The 21,539-nt window shown below is 36.1% G+C and overlaps 2 protein-coding genes across 9 annotated transcripts in view; both read right to left on the bottom strand.

Moving 5' to 3' along the window:
• The window catches only part of LOC127495736 (gastrula zinc finger protein XlCGF7.1-like), an 89,389-nt gene that overhangs the window by 60,353 nt on the left and 7,497 nt on the right, over nt 1-21,539 (bottom strand). For 3 of the 5 annotated variants that reach the window (XM_051862938.1, XM_051862939.1, XM_051862948.1), the window contains exon 1: nt 7,409-7,651. The exons of 1 other annotated variant lie outside the window; for it this stretch is intronic. The gene's annotated coding sequence lies outside the window, so the exon portion shown is untranslated. Of the gene's footprint in view, nt 1-7,408; nt 7,683-21,539 lie in introns of those variants that run through there. One more of the 5 variants, XM_051862951.1, reaches the window with a different exon arrangement.
• The window catches only part of LOC127495716 (gastrula zinc finger protein XlCGF8.2DB-like), a 57,272-nt gene that overhangs the window by 33,155 nt on the left and 2,578 nt on the right, over nt 1-21,539 (bottom strand). For 2 of the 4 annotated variants that reach the window (XM_051862778.1, XM_051862779.1), the window contains exon 4: nt 15,519-17,475. The exons of the other annotated variants lie outside the window; for them this stretch is intronic. In XM_051862778.1, the coding sequence (XP_051718738.1) occupies nt 15,914-17,475 (1,562 nt within the window). In that variant the 3' untranslated portion in view covers nt 15,519-15,913. Of the gene's footprint in view, nt 1-15,518; nt 17,476-21,539 lie in introns of those variants that run through there. 4 annotated transcript variants of the gene reach the window in all.

Genomic DNA, 21,539 nt, shown 5'->3' with positions numbered 1-21,539 from the left:
CTCATTTTGGATTTCATGAGAGCTACACATTCCAAAAAAGTTGGGACAGGTAGCAATAAGAGGCCAGAAAAGTTAAAGGTAAATATAAGGAACAGCTGGAGGACCAATTTGCAACTTATTATGTCAATTGGCAACATGATTGGGTATAAAAAGAGCCTCTCAGAGTGGCAGTGTCTCTCAGAAGTCAAGATGGGCAGAGGATCACCAATTCCCCCAATGCTGCAGCGAAAAATAGTGGAGCAATATCAGAAAGGAGTTTTTAAGAGAAAAATTGCGCAGAGTTTGAAGTTATCATCATCTACAGTGCATAATATCATCCAAAGATTCAGAGAATCTGGAACAATCTCTGTGCGTAAGGGCCAAGGCCGGAAAACCATACTGGATGCCCGTGATCTTCGGGCCCTTAGACGGCACTGCATCACATACAGGAATGCTACTGTAATGGAACTCACAACATGGGCTCAGGAATACTTCCAGAAAACATTGTCGGTGAACACAATCCACCGTGCCATTCGCCGTTGCCGGCTAAAACTCTATAGGTCAAAAAAGAAGCCATATCTAAACATGATCCAGAAGTGCAGGCGTTTTCTCTGGGCCAAGGCTCATTTAAAATGGACTGTGGCAAAGTGGAAAACTGTTCTGTGGTCAGACGAATCAAAATTTGAAGTTCTTTTTGGAAAACTGGGACGCCATGTCATCCGGACTAAAGAGGACAAGGACAACCCAAGTTATCAGCGCTCAGTTCAGAAGCCTGCATCTCTGATGGTATGGGGTTGCATGAGTGCGTGTGGCATGGGCAGCTTACACATCTGGAAAGGCACCATCAATGCTGAAAGGTATATCCAAGTTCTAGAACAACATATGCTCCCATCCAGACATCGTCTCTTTCAGGGAAGACCTTGCATTTTCCAACATGACAATGCCAGACCACATACTGCATCAATTACAACATCATGGCTGCGTAGAAGAAGGATCCGGGAACTGAAATGGCCAGCCTGCAGTCCAGATCTTTCACCCAAAGAAAACATTTGGCGCATCATAAAGAGGAAGATGCGACAAAGAAGACCTAAGACAGTTGAGCAACTAGAAGCCTGTATTAGACAAGAATGGGACAACATTCCTATTCCTAAACTTGAGCAACTTGTCTCCTCAGTCCCCAGACGTTTGCAGACTGTTATAAAAAGAAGAGGGGATGCCACACAGTGGTAAACATGGCCTTGTCCCAACTTTTTTGAGATGTGTTGATGCCATGAAATTTAAAATTAACTTATTTTTCCCTTAAAATGATACATTTTCTCAGTTTAAACATTTGATATGTCATCTATGTTGTATTCTGAATAAAATATTGAAATTTGAAACTTCCACATCATTGCATTCCTTTTTTATTCACAATTTGTACAGTGTCCCAACTTTTTTGGAATCGGGTTTGTAGTATACTTCTTTTAAACTAAAAATAAAAAAAAGAATATTTTCAGTCTACTTTTTATGGACTTCTCAGAGATACTTAAAATAGCTAAAGGCACAAGAGAAAAAAGCTAAAATGACAGTGTTGAAAACAGAAAAAGCTATTTTCACAATGAACAACATTGTGCACATTTCATGTACATTAAATTATATTACATTAGGGACATCTCCACAATTATTAACCAAGAAAAATAAACCAAATCTATTGACAAGCGCAAGTTTTCACAATTCTAACTACAGAGATTAAAAATAATTAGAGACAGAACCTTTTTTGTACTCCACGCAGACCATAAACCGTTGAAATCAGTTGAGAAATGTAAACTTTGTGCTTTTTGTCCAGAAAAAAAGCGGCCAATGAGGCGCCTATGTATTTATTATGTCTACATTAAACCGCATATGGTCCTGTATTAATGTACAATGGCTGTTTGTATAATATGAAACAACAAAAGACAGAAATAGCAGTACCACCACATTAATTGAGCTTCTGAAAAGCATCTTTGTCTGTTTTACAATCTGTTTCACAAAACTGTTCAAAATTAGAACAGTTTTACAACATTTACTATACAGAGCCTATGGATGGCAATTTGTCACAAGTCAGCTATATTCTTTCACAAACCTAAAGTGAACATGAGAAATTTGTGAATTTATAAATAAATGACATCTATATGTCACAGACAACAAGTTTATTTCACTATACATTTGCTTTATCTGAATCTCAGTTTATCTGTAGATAACTTTTGCTCACTAAATCACACATTGTCAGTAAAAATGGTAATTTTATTTGTTGTTATTGTACAGAGCTTATAGACAACTTTTATGTTGCAGAGAAATGTGTAGACTTTTCAATAAATCTGTTTATGAAATAACAGGTTTTAAGTGACGAGAATACTTTTTGTGTGCAAAAACAAAACAAAAATGATGACTTTATTCAAAAAATTTGTCTCTCCCCTGTGATGAATATTTCTTTCAATAAATCATCTCTTATGGTTTCAGTTGAATTCAAGCTATTGAGAGCTACAACAGAGTCATAGCAGATGGTTATTCTTTGAGGTTTTTCTTCTTCTACCCATTGCAACCCCAAGATTATGGCTACTACCTCAGCTGTAAACACAGATAATTTATCATTAATTCTTTTGCATATGGCCACATCAAACTCTGGTATGTACACTCCTACTCCTACATGATCATTCCTTGAATCTTTAGAGCCATTAGTGAATACTGGTATATATTTCCACTTAACCAAATAATATTATCAGCATTCCTTTCATTCCATTCTTTCTTTCAAGTCAACAATGGGAATTGGAAATATCCATGGAGGGACATTACCCCATACTGTGTTTGCCCATACTCAAATCTCTTTAAACCATAGACTTCCGCTACTGTATTAATATTCCAACTGAATCATTTACCTGTTCATTGTTGCGAATACTCCCAGCAATCACGTAAGACCTCTGTAGCAGGTTGTTCTTTCCCAGATCCTTTTAACTTAACCTCATGATTCGGATCGCATGTCAAACCGCCAAACTGCTGAAATCACGTGACTTTGGAGCTCCGAACCGCTGATTCGACACACTGATTCATAACGGTCCGAAGCTTCATGAAGCAGTGTTTTGAAATCGGCCATTACTAAATAATTCATTATTTTGGTTTTTTTTGGCGCACCAAAAACATTCTCGTCGCTTTATAATATTAATATTGAACCACTGTACTCACATGAACTGATTTAAATATGTTTTTAGTACATTAATGGATCTTGAGAGAGGAAATGTCATTGCTGGCTATGGAGGCCTCACTAAGCCATCGGATTTCAACAAAAATATTTTAATTTGTGTTCCGAAGATTAACGAAGGTCTTACAGGTGTGGAACGGCATGAGGGTGAGTAATAAATGACAGAATTTTCATTTTTGGGTGAACTAACCCTTTAAATCAAAAATCAAGCTTCTGCCAGACCACCTTCTGTGTACAAGTTACGAAGAAAGTGTAAACTTGCGTCGCGTCAATTACACTTTTTCCGTAAGTTTAATAGAAGGCACATGACGTAGCGTAATCTTTGTGAACTGCAAGAGGTTTATACTTCCTGCGTACGTTGAATATGGAAGTCAGTCTGGCGGAAGCTCGATACTTGACTTCATAACTTGTTTAAATATGCATTTGTGTAAAAAAAAAAAAAAAAATCCATCGCTTCACTTCAGAAGGCCTTTATTAACACTCCGGAGCCGTGTGGAGCACATATTTATGATGGATGGAAGCACTTTGTTCAGCTCAGAATATTTATTAATATTTCTCGTCAGAAACAAGAAAGTCATATACAACTAGGACGGCTTGAGGGTGAGTAAAGGTTGGGCTAATTTTCATTTCAAAGTGAACTAATCATTTAAGTATCGTCCTCCCTCCCTACAGATATAGCTATAAACACAAATTTAACATCAAAAATAAAAGCTACACACATTTACTACACTAAACGCCATTTTCACAGACTCAATCCACCAAAATTATAAGTGGAGAAACTTATTAACAGGGAAAACCCCGCGCTCTAATTTGGCGCGCAGGCGGCAACATAAAACAAAGACTTGCGTTAATAAAACTCCAAAAATACATCGAACTGTTTGCAAAAAAACGCACACGTAAAACTTGTTCCGGGTTTATGGCACACATATTTTCACTCTTTAACGCAGAGAACTGCACAAACATACCTGACTGACTCTCTCCAACCACAGGCTGTTCTGAGAGCAGGCGCGCGACCGGTCCATTACAGATGACGTCACTCACAGAACGGACTTAAAAAATATTTTTTATAAACAAAAATACATATTTTCCTTCTGTCTTGCAGAACAAAATAAATTTGATATACATCAAGTAAAATAACCAGTTAAGGTATAAAATGCATTGTTTCAGATCTATTTTACCAATTCAATAAATAAATAAAAGTTTACTGGAACAAAAAACAAAACAAAACTCGACACTATAAATACTTTATTTTTGTACACATTTGCAACTTTGCAACTGCCATTTCAAACCATCTGCAAATTAAGAAAACAACCAACTCCATGTTTCAGTCAGTTTAACATTTTTTTTTCTATCTACAGCAACTGACTCTTGTACAACAAAATTGCAAAGTATTTATCTAGTGAGAAAAGATGAATGAATGAAATGTTGCTCATTGTGACGACTTCTTAAGACATTTCTTCATGTGAGTCAGAAGGCTTCTTTTATGTTTCATAAATGTTCTCACATTGAGTACAGTACGGCTTCTCTCCAACATGAAGTCGCTCATGTGATTTCAGGTGTCCCGACTGAGGGTAACTCTCGTCACAATGAGCACTTGTAAGGTTTTTCTCCAGTATATGAACTCTTTGATGTTGTGTCAGATTGTCAGCTCTAGTAAAGCTCTTCCCACAGTCCGAACACACATGATCTTTCTCACTGGTGTGTTTTTTCTGGTGTCGTTTACAATGATCCTGTCGAGTAAAAAACTCTCCACAAAATGAACATGCATAAGGCCTCTCGTTTATGTGAGTTTTCAGGTGTTCTTTTAGTTTTGATGATAATTTAAAATCTTTACCACACTGATCACAGTTAAATGGTTTTTCTCCAGAGTGAATGCGCAGATGACTTCTCAAACCTGTTGAATCTTTGTAACTCTTCTCACACTGAGTACAGTGGTACGGCTTCTCTCCAGTATGAACTCGCTCATGTGATTTCAGTTGTCCAGACACAGTGAAACTCTTGTCACAATATGAGCACTTGTAAGGTTTTTCTCCAGTATGAATTCTTTGGTGACGTTTCAGACAGCCAGCTTTTGTAAAGCTCTTCCCACAGTCACAACACACATGATCTCTCACTTCATTATGTGTTTTCTGGTGCAGTTTACAGTTTTCCGTCAATGAGAAACTCTTTTGAGTTTTGAAGTTGCAATGTTCCTCCTCAACTTCATATAGTTCTTGTCTTTGCTCTTTTGCATCCATCTGATCTAAAATAAACATAATAAGTAGTTAGAATCAGTTCAAGGAGGATAAATATGAAAATTCAAGTGAACTATGATTTAATAGCTGAAAACAAGAGATCAGGGGCCAGATTTACTAACAGCTTGCGCCAACACAAATCTTGTTTTGGCATTAAAAAACTACTGTCGTGATTTACTAATGAATCGGCGTGGACAGGGTTATTTATGCGGCTGACATTATTGCATATGCCCTTGTAGGAGTTTCTCTTTCAGACTCAAAATTTATGGAAGGAGAGTATTTAAATAAACCACGCAAGGTGATTGTTATGTTCAAGTGATTGCTGGGTAGGGATTTGTTTGGGTTATTTACAATACTGGAGCCAAATTGATAGTTTTAAAAATGGTACCTATTTTTTATTGAAATAAAAAATTCTTAAAATTAAATATATTAAAAGTTTAAAGTGTATATATATATACACACACACACACACACACACATATATATATATATATATATATATATATATAAATCGACCCGGCATGCTCTGAATTCACAGTATTCATAAAACAGTAGTAAAAAATAAAAAGTACTCTATTTCTGCCTTGATTCTGAAGTTCACATCCAATGGACACTTAACTATCCATAGACGATGGGAGAGGAGTTGTGAATGCAAGGAAATGACACAACTCTTATAGCTCACATCAGTCACATGACAATGCTAACATGGCAGCGGATGTAGTACATTCAGATTGCATTCATAGTACATACATTTATGCTTGATAATACTTAAAGGGTTTGTTCACCCAAAAATGAAAATTCTGTCATTTATTACTCACACTCATGCCGTTCCACACCTGTAAGACCTTCGTTAATCTTTGGAATGCAAATTGAGATATTTTTGTTGAAATCCGATGGCTCAGTGAGGCCTGCATAGGGAGCAATGACATTTCCTCTCTAAAGATCCATTAATGTACTAAAAACATATTTAAATCAGTTCATGTGAGTACAGTGGTTCAATATTAATATTATAAAGCGACGAGAATATTTTTGGTGCGCCAAAAAAAACAAAATAACGACTTATATAGTGATGGCCGATTTCAAAACACTGCTTCAGGAAGCTTCGGAGCGTTATGAATCAGCGTATCGAATCCGCAGTTCGGAGTGCCAAAATCACGTGATTTCAGCAGTTTGGCGGTTTGACACGCGATCCGAATCATGATTCGACACGCTGATTCATTACGCTCTGAAGCAGTGTTTTGAAATCGGCCATCACTAAATATGTCGTTATTTTGTTTGTTTTTTTGGCACACCAAAAATATTCTCGTCGCTTTATAATATTAATATTGAACCACTGTACTCACATGAACTGATTTAAATATATATTTTTAGTACATTAATGGATCTTGAGAGAGGAAATGTCATTGCTCCCTACGCAGGCCTCACTGAGCCATCGGATTTAAACAAAAATATCTCAATTTGTGTTCCGAAAATCAACGAAGGTCTTACGGGTGTGGAACGGCACGAGGGTGAGTAATTAATGACAGAATTTTCATTTTTGGGTGAACTAACCCTTTAATTCATACAACATACTTTTTAACAGTCATAAAATTCTCAGATGTAGAACCTATGCTATTTCAGATGCAGTAGAAGGTCTGTGAGAAATGTGGGGATTGAATGTTCAGACTAGAATATACTTTACAGCATCTAAATTAGTTTAAAGTTTGTTTAGAAAAAATACAACTACATTTTACCTTTTGAAATGCATACAAGGAAAGTGGACAAATAAACATGTTTGATATATTAAAACATTTGTGAATCAATTACTTATTTAATTAATAGGACATCTGTCTATTTATTTATTTATAAAAGAAAACTAATTACAATAAGGGTAATTTTAACCCCCTTTTTGCATTCATGCAGGTTTTTTGGTTCCTGCATTCAAGGGTTAATGTTTCTCATCAGTCAACAATATAGCCTAGACTAAAGAATGGACACCAACCTATTTGTTCCTCAGTTTCTTCATGTTTTATTCTGGATGGTTCTGGATCACTCATGTCTTCAATCTCCTCTTTAATAAACTCCATCTTTAACAGTCACACAGATTTCAGCTGCTACACCTGGAGTTTGTCCTTCTCTTGTAGGATGATGTGAATATTCCCAGTATTTATTGGTGAATTGTTGTGGGAGGAGCTTCACTGCAGGTGTGAACTGTGATCACTGTGTTTCTATTGAATCTGTATTTAAAAAGTACAGGGCCATCATGTTTAACTGAGCTGCTGAAAAGCCAAAAGTTCCCTGTTTTCACCTCATTCATTATGCTGATGTCTGAGATCTTCTGTAAACTGGCACATTTTATTGGTGTGAACAGGCTGAAACAGCATCATCACCTTTGAAATTTCACTTTAGTTCTTGTCTTTGCTCTTTCACTTCCATATAAAATAGACATATTACAAGTTAGAATCAGTTTGAGGATAAATGTGAAAATTAACCCCGATTTAATAACAGAAAACAAGAGATCATGTCAAGAAATCCATCAAGTATCAGATCTTTAATGTGCCAAAGGTTAGTTCTGTCATTCTCTTTTTAATAGTCAAAATGTGAATGACAACTACTGTACAAGATTATGCATTTAAATGGCTTGAAATAATTCGTAAACAAATATATCAGCCATTCAGTTTGTGTTTTTATATTGAAATGAAAATGTTCAGTTTGTTTATTGTTTAACATTTTACAGCTTCTATCATTTTTTTAACTACAGCAACTGACTCTAGTACAACCAGAAAGAATATGGTAAACATTAGTAAATAAGTAAATGACATATGTCTTATTCAAGTAGATTTTGCTATTATTACAGAGTAGGAAATATACAACTAATTTTTGACACTGTAAGAATTATTTTCTGAAGCTTGAAACACCACACTTTTCAAAGCATTTCACCAAATCCACAAAGTTAAACTAGATGTAATTTTGCTTTTGGGAGCAACACTATATTTTGTTCATCTCACATCATTTAATTGAATGTATTTGACATGAAAATGAAATGTTGCTCACTGCGACCACTTGTGAAATATCTTCATGTGCCCGAGAAGGCTTTTTGAACTTCTATAACATTTAGTACACTGAGTACAGTAGAACGGCTTCTCACCAGTATGAATTCGCTGATGCAATTGTAGTTGTCGAAACTTAGAGAAACTCTTGTCACAATATGAGCACTTGTAAGGTTTTTCTCCAGTATGAATTACTTGGTGTTGTTTCAGATGGTCAGCTCTAGTAAAGCTCTTTCCACACTCCAAACACACATGATCTTTCTCACCGGTGTGTGTTTTCTGGTGTCGTTTACAATTTTCCAGCCGTGAATAAGTCTCTCCACAAAATGAACACGCATAAGGCCTTTCGTTTGTATGAATTATCTGGTGTTTTTTTAGATTTGATGACCAATTAAAATCTTTACCACACTGATCACAGTTGTATGGTTTTTCTCCTGAATGAACACGCAGATGATACCTGAGATCAGTTTTACATCTGAAACTCTTCTCACACTGAGTACAGTGGTACGGCTTCTCTCCAGTATGAAGTCGCTCATGTGATTTCAGGGATCCAGACTGAGTGAAACTCTTGTCACAATATGAGCACTTGTAAGGTTTTTCTCCAGTATGAATTCTTTGGTGCCGTTTCAGTTGGGCAGTTGTAGTAAAGCTCTTCCCACAGTCCAAACACACATGATCTCTTACTTTATGATGTGTTTTCTGTTGCTGTTTACAGTTTTCCTTCAAGGAAAAACTCTTTTGAGTTTTGATGTTGCAATGTTTCTCTTCAACTTCATATAGTTGGTCTCTTTGCTCTTTCACTTCAATCTGGTCTAAAATAAACATAAATATCAGATCAAGGAGTGTAAATTTAAAAATTCAACTGAACCCTGATTTAATAACAGAAAACAACAGAGATCAGTTCTCAGTATCAGATCTTTAATGTGCCAAAGGTTAGTTCTGTCATTCCCTTGTTAAGACAATCAAATAGATGTCAGATTATAATAAATTTATGATAGTAGAGTTGCATTTTCTCTGTTATTATAATTATAGTGCTCATTATTTCTAGATCTGTTGAACTGAAGCTTTGATACCTTAATGTTTCTCAGCAGTCAACAATGAAGAATCAAGAATGGACACCAACCTATTTGTTCCTCAGTATCTTCATGTTTTATTCTGGATGGTTCTGGATCACTCGTGTCTTCAATCTCCACTTTAATAAACTCCATCTTTAACAGTCACACAGATTTCAGCTGCTACACCTGGAGTTTGTCCTTCTCTTGTAGGATGATGTGAATATTCCCAGTATTTATTGGTGAATTGTTGTGGGAGGAGCTTCACTGCAGGTGTGAACTGTGATCACTGCGTGATACTGACGCCCACAGGACCACATCTGGAAAAATCAAAGAGAAGTTACTGAATTTATACTCAACTACTTTAATAACTCTGAAATTATTGGAACATATGTATTTGCTGTACAGAGTAAGGCTGTATATTATTATTACTATAAAAACAACATCTGAAACATGCCATTTCTTCTTTACGTAACCCAGGATTTTAAAGTAGGAATTAAACAGGGCACATAAAACCAATATAACATGATGCATAGACTTTTATGCTCTGGCATGAAGCTTTAAAGCTGTATGTATCCACTTTTGCCTCCTTAAAGGCTGGCTTTTATGGTTCGGTAGCTTATTAAAACTTAGTTCTGGGTGTTTTAGATGGTTTGCTGTACACCCGGTCACACAGCAGCTTTTAGGCATTGTTCTGTCTTTTGTTAGAAACAAGAAATGACAAAGAGGCAGCTTCACGCAATACAAAGTAAATGGAGAGGGTTGGATTGTACGACATGTTAAGTGACCGACAGAAATAATCAGTGATGCCAACTAAGGCTACGTCCACATGAAGCTGGACCTTACCCAATCCAATCTTTTTTTTTCCTCGTCTCAAGAAATATCTGCGTCCACACGAAACCACTGAAACGACTCAAAATGATGTAGTATACATGCCAGACCAGTATGTGGCGCTGTAATTCTGCCACAGAGATACACTTAAAACAGCGAATAAGACTTGGAGCATGCGCATAAACCTTGCGCGCTGTATACAAACTATAGTAAAGCTTAGAAATAACGCTTAATTTTGGCTCAGTAGCTTCTGCAGCACGAACACAAGCATCTAGAGTCTGCTATTGTTGTTGTTGTTGCTGTCTCCATGTGGACGGGGCCTAATAAACTTATGTCTAATTGTGCCATTTTGAATTGAAAATATAATTTACGTGATTCATGTAGCCTAATGTAATCCGTAACTGTCAATGTGACAAGACAAGAAACATTAATGAAGCCGTTTTCATCATATTAGCCATAAGATTAGAGCTGAATGTGTACATATAGCTTTCCTGGTAGCCTTCAGTAATTCATAAAACATAAATAGCTATCAGTTGACATTCTTCACTGAAGGTTTGAATTTTCATTCAGATCGAGCTCAGTGGACCAACTGAGGTGTTTATGAAGGCTTTTCAATCAGATTAAGCAGAAAACTAATTATAAACATTATTTGGATGCATGTAATTGTAGATATAACTTGCTAACCCTCTGATTCTTTTTGCCAGTCCAGTATTAATAAAAAGGTCCTAACCTGTTTCTTCAATTTAATATCATTAATGTTTTTTTTCCAATTATTGATCAGTGATAGAAAACAATTTCAGTGTCTCTGCATCACATCTTGTCTTTGCTCTTTCATTTCCATCAGGTCTGAAATAAACATTAAGCAGTCAGAATGAATTTAAGGAAGATAAATGTGAAAATTCACGTGAACCCTGATTTAATAACAGAAAACAAGACACCATGTATCTGTATGTAATGTTGTCAAAAATGTCTGTCTTGTAAATGTTTTATATTTGTACACACTTGCAACTTACCGCAGCAATTTTAAACCATCTGTAAATCAAGAAACAACTTTATTTTTCAGTTTGTTTATTGTTTAACATTTTACAGCTTTATTATTTTCTAACTATAGCAAATGACTCTTGCACAATCAGGAAACAATATAGTAAACATTAGTAAATGACATGAATATGTCATATTAATTTAGTAATTATTACCCAGTAGGAAAGATACAAATAATTATTGACACTGCACACTTTTCTAAGCATTTCACCAAATTCACAGTTAAACTAGATGATATTGTGCCTTTGGGAGCAACACCATATTTTGTTCATCTCACATCATTTACTTGAATGTATTTGACATGAAAATGAAATGTTGCTCACTGCGACCACTTGTGAAATATCTTCATGTGCCCGAGAAGGCTTTTTGAATATCTAAAACTCTTCTCACACTGAGTACACTGAGTACAGTATATTATTACTATATAAAAGAACATCTGAAATATGCAAGTTTATCCAAGATTTAAAATTAGGAATTAAACAGGACACAGAAAACCATAAAATCAATATAACACATTGCACTTACTTTTATGCTCTGGCATTACGCTTTAAGTCCGGGAAACACCAAGATGATGGTCAGTCGTTGGGCAACGTCGGGCCGTTTTTGAGCGTTGGTCGGCTTAGTTTTTTCGGTGTGTTCTGCACCATTGCCGTCTGTTTTTTCCTAAAGTTGATTTTAGTTCACTCAGTTCATCTTTAGTTTATTGAGGTTCCTTTGACATCTCTTCTTTGCGTCTTTGCAGATATTCAACCTGTCTTTATGTTGTTTGTAAACTGTTCTGTGTTGTTGCCGTCTTTCAGTAGGGAACATAATTAATTATTTTTTACTCCCTCTGCATCCAGGAGTGAAAATTTGTCTTTCATTCTTGACTTTGGAGATGGTATTATAGTTGTTGAAATCATTGTCATCTTTTAGACTTGTTTTCCAGGGGAGGCATCCTTATTCGTATCCTTGTTGTCATCTTGTATGGGATCTTCATCAGACAGTGCCACCATTTTTATTTGTTCAAAATCCTCAATGAAGACTCTGATCCCTGGGCCAAGTTCAAGGTCAGAAATCGGTCCAAATTCAACAAAAGCTTTGTCTAGATGTTGAAACTTCTACTTTCAAAATTTCCCTCTCTCTCTCTCTCTTTTTTGCAATTTATCTGGAGCTTAACTCAAGTGTGACAATCTCTCATGGAATTCTCTCTCACACACAAAACCTGATAATCCTAAATGGTTTGTTTAATTAGTATCGATAGTTTGACAAAAATAAACAGGACCAGTGTGTTTAACTGAGCTGCTGAAAAGCCTCATTGTCTCCAAAAGTTCCCTGTTTTCACCTCATTCATTATGGTGATGTCTGAGATATTCTGTAAATTGGCACATTAAGCACATTTTATTGGTGTGAACAGGCTGAAACAAACTACAGCATCATCACCTTTGAAATTTCACTTCAGTTCTTGTCTTTGCTTTTTCACTTCCATCAGGTCTGAAATTAACATATTAATTAATTTGAATCAGTTTAAATGTGAAAACACAGCGAAACACGAAACTTTTTGCATATGAATGGAAGTAATGGAACGAAAAGTGTAGTGTTACCGCCATTTAACTCTTCAGTCCAGATACCTCATCCAGCACCTCAAGGAATTCCAGACTCTCATTTCCACTCTTCGGAGAAGCAAATCAGACCAATTCAGAGCATCATACCCTATTTACATTTTCTTTAAACTCCTTTCCCTTACGAAAAAACGTTTATTCAAGTGTGCTATTACAAACCCGATTCCAAAAAAGTTGGGACACTGTACAAATTGTGAATAAAAAAGGAATGCAATAATTTACAAATCTCATAAACCTATATTTTATTCACAATAGAATATAGATAACATATCAAATGTTGAAAGTGAGACATTTTGAAATGTCATGCCAAATATTGGCTCATTTTGGATTTCATGAGAGCTACACATTCCAAAAAAGTTGGGACAGGTAGCAATAAGAGGCCAGAAAAGTTAAAGGTAAATATAAGGAACAGCTGGAGGACCAATTTGCAACTTATTATGTCAATTGGCAACATGATTGGGTATAAAAAGAGCCTCTCAGAGTGGCAGTGTCTCTCAGAAGTCAAGATGGGCAGAGGATCACCAATTCCCCCAATGCTGCAGCGAAAAATAGTGGAGCAATATCAGAAAGGAGTTTTTAAGAGAAAAATTGCGCAGAGTTTGAAGTTATCATCATCTACAGTGCATAATATCATCCAAAGATTCAGAGAATCTGGAACAATCTCTGTGCGTAAGGGTCAAGGCCGGAAAACCATACTGGATGCCCGTGATCTTCGGGCCCTTAGACGGCACTGCATCACATACAGGAATGCTACTGTAATGGAACTCACAACATGGGCTCAGGAATACTTCCAGAAAACATTGTCGGTGAACACAATCCACCGTGCCATTCGCCGTTGCCGGCTAAAACTCTATAGGTCAAAAAAGAAGCCATATCTAAACATGATCCAGAAGTGCAGGCGTTTTCTCTGGGCCAAGGCTCATTTAAAATGGACTGTGGCAAAGTGGAAAACTGTTCTGTGGTCAGACGAATCAAAATTTGAAGTTCTTTTTGGAAAACTGGGACGCCATGTCATCCGGACTAAAGAGGACAAGGACAACCCAAGTTATCAGCGCTCAGTTCAGAAGCCTGCATCTCTGATGGTATGGGGTTGCATGAGTGCGTGTGGCATGGGCAGCTTACACATCTGGAAAGGCACCATCAATGCTGAAAGGTATATCCAAGTTCTAGAACAACATATGCTCCCATCCAGACATCGTCTCTTTCAGGGAAGACCTTGCATTTTCCAACATGACAATGCCAGACCACATACTGCATCAATTACAACCTCATGGCTGTGTAGAAGAAGGATCCGGGAACTGAAATGGCCAGCCTGCAGTCCAGATCTTTCACCCAAAGAAAACATTTGGCGCATCATAAAGAGGAAGATGCGACAAAGAAGACCTAAGACAGTTGAGCAACTAGAAGCCTGTATTAGACAAGAATGGGACAACATTCCTATTCCTAAACTTGAGCAACTTGACTCCTCAGTCCCCAGACGTTTGCAGACTGTTATAAAAAGAAGAGGGGATGCCACACAGTGGTAAACATGGCCTTGTCCCAACTTTTTTGAGATGTGTTGATGCCATGAAATTTAAAATTAACTTATTTTTCCCTTAAAATGATACATTTTCTCAGTTTAAACATTTGATATGTCATCTATGTTGTATTCTGAATAAAATATTGAAATTTGAAACTTCCACATCATTACATTCCTTTTTTATTCACAATTTGTACAGTGTCCCAACTTTTTTGGAATCGGGTTTGTAGTATACTTCTTTTAAACTAAAAATAAAAAAAAGAATATTTTCAGTCTACTTTTTATGGACTTCTCAGAGATACTTAAAATAGCTAAAGGCACAAGAGAAAAAAGCTAAAATGACAGTGTTGAAAACAGAAAAAGCTATTTTCACAATGAACAACATTGTGCACATTTCATGTACATTAAATTATATTACATTAGGGACATCTCCACAATTATTAACCAAGAAACATAAACCAAATCTATTGACAAGCGCAAGTTTTCACAATTCTAACTACAGAGATTAAAAATAATTAGAGACAGAACCTTTTTTGTACTCCACGCAGACCATAAACCGTTGAAATCAGTTGAGAAATGTAAACTTTGTGCTTTTTGTCCAGAAAAAAAGCGGCCAATGAGGCGCCTATGTATTTATTATGTCTACATTAAACCGCATATGGTCCTGTATTAATGTACAATGGCTGTTTGTATAATATGAAACAACAAAAGACAGAAATAGCAGTACCACCACATTAATTGAGCTTCTGAAAAGCATCTTTGTCTGTTTTACAATCTGTTTCACAAAACTGTTCAAAATTAGAACAGTTTTACAACATTTACTATACAGAGCCTATGGATGGCAATTTGTCACAAGTCAGCTATATTCTTTCACAAACCTAAAGTGAACATGAGAAATTTGTGAATTTATAAATAAATGACATCTATATGTCACAGACAACAAGTTTATTTCACTATACATTTGCTTTATCTGAATCTCAGTTTATCTGTAGATAACTTTTGCTCACTAAATCACACATTGTCAGTAAAAATGGTAATTTTATTTGTTGTTATTGTACAGAGCTTATAGACAACTTTTATGTTGCAGAGAAATGTGTAGACTTTTCAATAAATCTGTTTATGAAATAACAGGTTTTAAGTAACTAAACAGAAGTTAAAAAAAACAAAAAAAACAACTCCATATTAAATCTAAAAGCTTTGAGGAACAATTGAGGAAATTGTTTAATATATTGACAAATAACTGATTGTTGTTTTTCTTACATTTGTTTCCAGTCTCTTTTAATGTTAGTATTTCTTAGAGTAAACATTCAAAGAATAATTCATTAATTTTCTTGTTCTCCAACATATTAAGCACAAATCATGTGGCATTTCACAGCAACACTAGTTTATTAGTTAACTAACTACACATTTACTTTATGTGTATCTCACAAGATTTACTTGAAAGATTTGGATCTGTGACACAGAACAATGCTTTTTAATATGAGTCATTAGATTATTTGATTGGGTGAATCTCTCTCCACACTGAGTACAGTGGTACGGCTTCTCTCCAGTATGAACTCGCTCATGTTTTTTCAGAGTTCCAGACTGAGCGAAACTCTTGTCACAATATGAGCACTTGTAAGGTTTTTCTCCAGTATGAATTCTTTGGTGCAGTTTTAGACAGTCAGCTCTAGTAAAGCTCTTCCCACATTCCAAACACTCATGATCTCTCACTTCATTATGTGTTTTCTGGTGCTGTTTAAAACTGTTCAGCCATGAAAAACTCTTTCCACAGAGAGAACACACATAAGGCCTCTCATCTGAATGAACTTTCAGGTGATCTTTTAGATGTGATGATGAAATGAACTTTTTTCCACACTGATCACACTTGAATGGTTTTTCTCCAGAGTGAATGCGCAGATGATAATTAAGATCAGTCAAATATGTGAAACTCTTCTCACACTGAGTACAGTGGTACGGCTTCTCTCCAGTATGAACTCGCTCGTGTGATTTCAGGTTTCCAGGCTGAGTGAAACTCTTGTCACAATATGAGCACTTGTAAGGTTTTTCTCCAGTATGAACTATTTGGTGCTGTTTCAGATACTCAGCTGTAGTAAAGCTCTTCCCACAATCAAAGCACTCATGATCTCTCACTTCATTATGTGTTTTCTGGTGCAGTTTAAAACTGTTCAGCCATGAAAAACACTTTCCACAGAGAGAACACACATAAGGCTTCTTATCTGAATGAACGTTCAGGTGATTTTTTAGATGTGACGATGAAATAAACTTTTTTCCACACTGATCACAGTTAAATGGTTTGTCTCCATTGTGAATTCTTAAGTGTGTTTTAAGGGTTCCTTTTTCTGTGTAACTCTTCCCACACTGAGTGCATGTATAAGGTTTGTCTCCATTGTGAAATCTTAAGTGTGTTTTAAGGTTTCTTTCATATTGGAAACTCTTTCCACACTGAGTGCATGTATACGGTTTCTCTGCAGTGTGAATTATTAAGTGTCCTTTAAGGGTTCGTTTATATCGGAAACTCTTCCCACACTGAGTGCATGTATACGGTTTCTCTCCAGTGTGAATTCTTAAGTGTGTTTTAAGGTGTCCTTTTTGTGTGAAACTCTTTCCACACTGAATGCATGTATACGAATTCTCTCCAATGTGAAACCTTAAGTGTGTTTTAAGGTGTCCTTTTTGTGTGAAACTCTTTCCACACTGAGTGCATGTATACGGTTTCTCTCCAGTGTGAAACCTTAAGTGCGTTTTAAGGGTTCCTATATATTGGAAACTCTTTCCACACTGAGTGCAGGTATACGGTTTCTCTCCAGTGTGAATTCTTAAGTGTGTTTTAAGGTTTCCTTTTTGTGTGAAACTCTTTCCACACTGAGGGCAGGTGTGCAGTGTTTTGGTGTTTGTTCTTTGAGTTTTAAAGTTATGATGTTTCTCCTCCTCTTCATTCTCTTCTTCTCTTTGCTGTTTCACTTCCACCTGGTCTAAAATACACATCAAGTTAGAATCAGTTCAAGTGAACCCTGATTTAATATACAAGGTTATGATCATTTAGATACATCTATCATTTATCATCCACATATTGTGGCGCTAGGCCGGGGCTTGCTGGGGATATAGCCCCCCAGAAATTTGCATAGCACCGGCGCAATCCTAATGATTTTCCTGTTTTTTTAATCTCAGTGCCACTTTCATTAAAAATAAAAAGTAATTTAAAGGGTTAGTTCACCCAAAAATGAAAATTCTGTTTTTACCAGGGCTCTGAACTGGTTCAAGGAATGAAAAGAAAACCACAAACAAACAAAATTTTGACCGGAACATAACCAGAAACGAAAACAAAATCAAATTTATTTGTTCTGAACAGAAACGCTCATTTGAAATGGCCATTAACCAGTTAATAATGTTATTTTAATCGCTCAGGCTCAGCTGTCAAGTCATCATAGGTAAGGTAAGTCACAATGGCAATACCCTGCCATTAGTTTTTCCAATATGTCACTAACCTTCAAGCATTAGGCCTACATTTAAGTGAAAATGCCTACCTGCAAACTCCAAAGCGGTGAAAAAGGTGACATGTTTAAAAAGTAAACAGTAGTAGGGGGGTGTGGGGGCATCCTCGCCCGGAGAAAATTGTGATTTTAACATTGTAAATTAAGCATTCTGGTGCACTCTGACAAGAAAATAAGTGGAAAAAACAATATTTATTTCAAGTAAGCCGCTGCCGCTGTCGCCTTTGGCTTGCTTAGTCGGGGACACTTGACATTTGATATTTAACAGTGCTTTGCATCTGCCTGCATTGACACCATTTTCTTTAAGAGCTGCTGTGCAGCCAAAATTATATACCAATTATCACTGTAAAGCTGCTTTGACACAATCTGCATTGTAAAAAGCGCTATATAAATAAAGGTGACTTGACTTGAAGTAATAATAAAAAATAATAATAATAAAAAAAAAAACATTTATGGACAGGGCTGGGCATTGACACAAATTTCACAATTGGAATTGATTTTGATTTAGAAGCTTGTGATTTGATTTCAGTTTGATTATCTTCAATTCAAGAATGATTCATTTAGGGCCTATCAGGTACAGTACATGGCAAATTTCCTCAGAAAAAATTTCAACTAATGCTGTAAACTATACAGGGAACCACAGCTGGTACATCATTATAATATTAAAGGTTAAAATTAATTGATTTGTAAGCTACTTACATATAAATTATAAAGAAGTTTTTTATATAAATTTTTAATGACAAAACATTTCAATGGTGGCCGTTGTAAAACGGTCATTAAGCACATGTTAATTACATGAATATGCAATGGCCTATAGTCACAGTAGATATATATCAAAATGCTCCTCAAGTTAATTTTTGTAGCTAACGAGTTTTCTGACATTGAACGGCTTTTCTGAGGTAAATGTTACAGTAAATGTGACATTTTTACAAGCTATTTTATTGGCGCTTTTCCGCGGTTGAAACAATGATTGATCGATTAACGTTACATTTGACATGATACGGATTTCGGAAAGTTGTACTGTTTCTTTCAACATACCTTTGGTATTCATTCATCCTACATCCATTCATGATTATTTCGTGTTGTAAAGCGGAAGAGATGATCGGTTCACGTGCGCTTTGCCTGTTTGAACTGAAGTGCTACAGCGATGTGTCAGTCACACCACAGAGCGCCAAAAAAGATCACGACAGCCCGAGAGACGTTTATGGTCTCACCCCGAGTCAAGTTTATGGGAAAGTTTATTTTGATTCTTGTGAGGTTTATTGTGCCTGTAAAATCTACTGCTCATGCTCAAAATGCAGTGGTGCCTGTATACCAAATTGTTACACATATTTGTTTAAGGCCAGTTTGGCCTGTTATAGAACAAATAAACAAATAAAATTGGCAACTGGTATCGAATTTGCTCCAAAAAACTGGCCATAAAAATCAGTAATAAAAATATGAAATAAAACATTATTTTAAAAATCTAATAAAGTCTAACAAATGCAGTGTTCAAAGAGCAGTCTGTTTTTTTTCTTGCAAATTAATGTGTAGTTTGTATGGTTAATATTAATGTAACTGTCAGCTCACTAAGGTTTAAAAAAAAAAAATTCAGCCTGGTGGCCATGGTTAAATTTTTTCCCATCCTGCCCTCAACCTAAAATGAGTTTGACACCCCTGATGTAAAGTCAACGCCACCCGCTTTCATCAACTCAAGAAAAAATGCATCAAGTTTAGTCAGATTTATGTACTTTTAATCGGTGTGAGATGCGGTGAGGAATTATGCTGGATGAATTTACCTCAGAGGAAGAGTTTCAAAACACTTATGACGTAACGAAGCCTCGCTTACTGAAATCACGTGATTTTGGCGCTTTGAACCACTGACTCGAAAACAAAACATTCAAAAAGCTTCAAAGCTTCATGAAGCAGTGTTTTGAAATCGCCCATCACTAGATATTGTTGAATTCTCGTAACTTTATAATATTAAGTTTGAACCACTGTAGTCACATGAACTGTTTTAAATATTTTTTTAGTAGCTTTCTGGGCATTGAAAAACGGAGTGTTATTGCTGTCAATGGAGGCCTCACTGAGCCATCGGATTTCATCAAAAATATCTTAATTTGTGTTCTGAAGATGAGCGAAGGTCTTACGGGTGTGGAACGACATGAGGGTGAGTAATTAATTACAGAATTTTCATTTTTGGGTGAACTAACCCTTTAAGATATTTTTGATGAAATCCAATGGCTCAATGAGGCCTCTATTGCCAGCAATGACACTGCACCTCTCAAGATCCATAAAAGGTACTAAAAACATTTAAAACAGTGGTTCAACGTTAATGTTATGAAGCGATGAGAATACTTTTTGTGCACCAAAAAAACAAAATAACAACTTTTCAACAATATCTAGTAATAGGCAATTTTTTAAAACACTGCTTCATGAAGCTTCGAAGTTTTTGTTTCGAATAAGTGGTTCGGATCGTGTATCAAACTGCTGAAATCACGTGACTTTGTGCTCTGAACCACTGATTCGAATCAAAAGATTCGTAAAGCTCCAAAGCAGTGTGTTGAAATCGCCCATCACTAGACATTGTTGAAAAGTCGTTATTTTGGCGCACAAAAAGTATTTTTGTCCCGTTTTAATATTAAGGTAGAACCACTGTACGAATTCCCATGTATTAATATTAAAATCGTGGCATTAATGTTTATTAATTAATGTCGCATTTATTAAATGCAGTTTACTCATCTATTTAATATGAAATAACATTTCTGTTCGTGACTTGTGCTGCAAACTTGTTTCAAAGGATTACATAATGTTAATCAAGACTACACTTTAAAACTTTAAAATGAACAACATTTCTGTAATTGTTTAACCATTTTGTAATATTTAGTTTGTTTGCTGTGTGACACAGAAGGTGTTTTCACTTATGCAGCGACTGACAGTACAACCATAAGATATACCAAAACACAACATCACAAATTACATAAATTTTACTCCAAATCTTTAGAATCCATATGTTTGTAAGGAACAGATCCAAATTCAGCCCTTTATCCAGCGATCTTCATCTTCATTCTCAGCAGTGACCATCATGGTCAAAGCCCGCGCTCGTTATGATTCTAATTTTAAAGTTGCACCCTCAAGAAGCAATACGACATGGATTACGGCACTGGTATCGAACGCTCATTGGTTCTCACCTGCTTCGTCACAGATTGCGACATGCCGTGTTTTCAGTGGATTTACATTTGACATGAGTGCACGCCTTCATGGGTGAAGCCGAATTCATATTTTAATGGATTAATAACTTAAATTCTGCTCTGTACCCCATAAAAATACTATTAACGTCAGAGAGGACTGCGACTGCAACTCATCAACATTTGAACTACTTTTGGTACCAGTTTTGACATTTTCACAATAAATAAATTGTGATTACGCTTGTTTGTCTGCTGTTCTTTTATTTATAACAGTACATACAGGGCTCGACAATAAGGACTGCCCGATGGCCCGGGGCCAGTGTGACCGACGTTTGGGACAGTTGAAGTTATATATCGTCTATGATATCGTAATTGTTG

The sequence above is a fragment of the Ctenopharyngodon idella genome, chromosome 15, assembly GCF_019924925.1.
Source record: "Ctenopharyngodon idella isolate HZGC_01 chromosome 15, HZGC01, whole genome shotgun sequence".
Lineage (NCBI taxonomy): Eukaryota > Metazoa > Chordata > Actinopteri > Cypriniformes > Xenocyprididae > Ctenopharyngodon > Ctenopharyngodon idella.
Note: the sequence above shows the minus strand (reverse complement) of the source record. Positions and strands in the feature narration are given on the sequence as shown.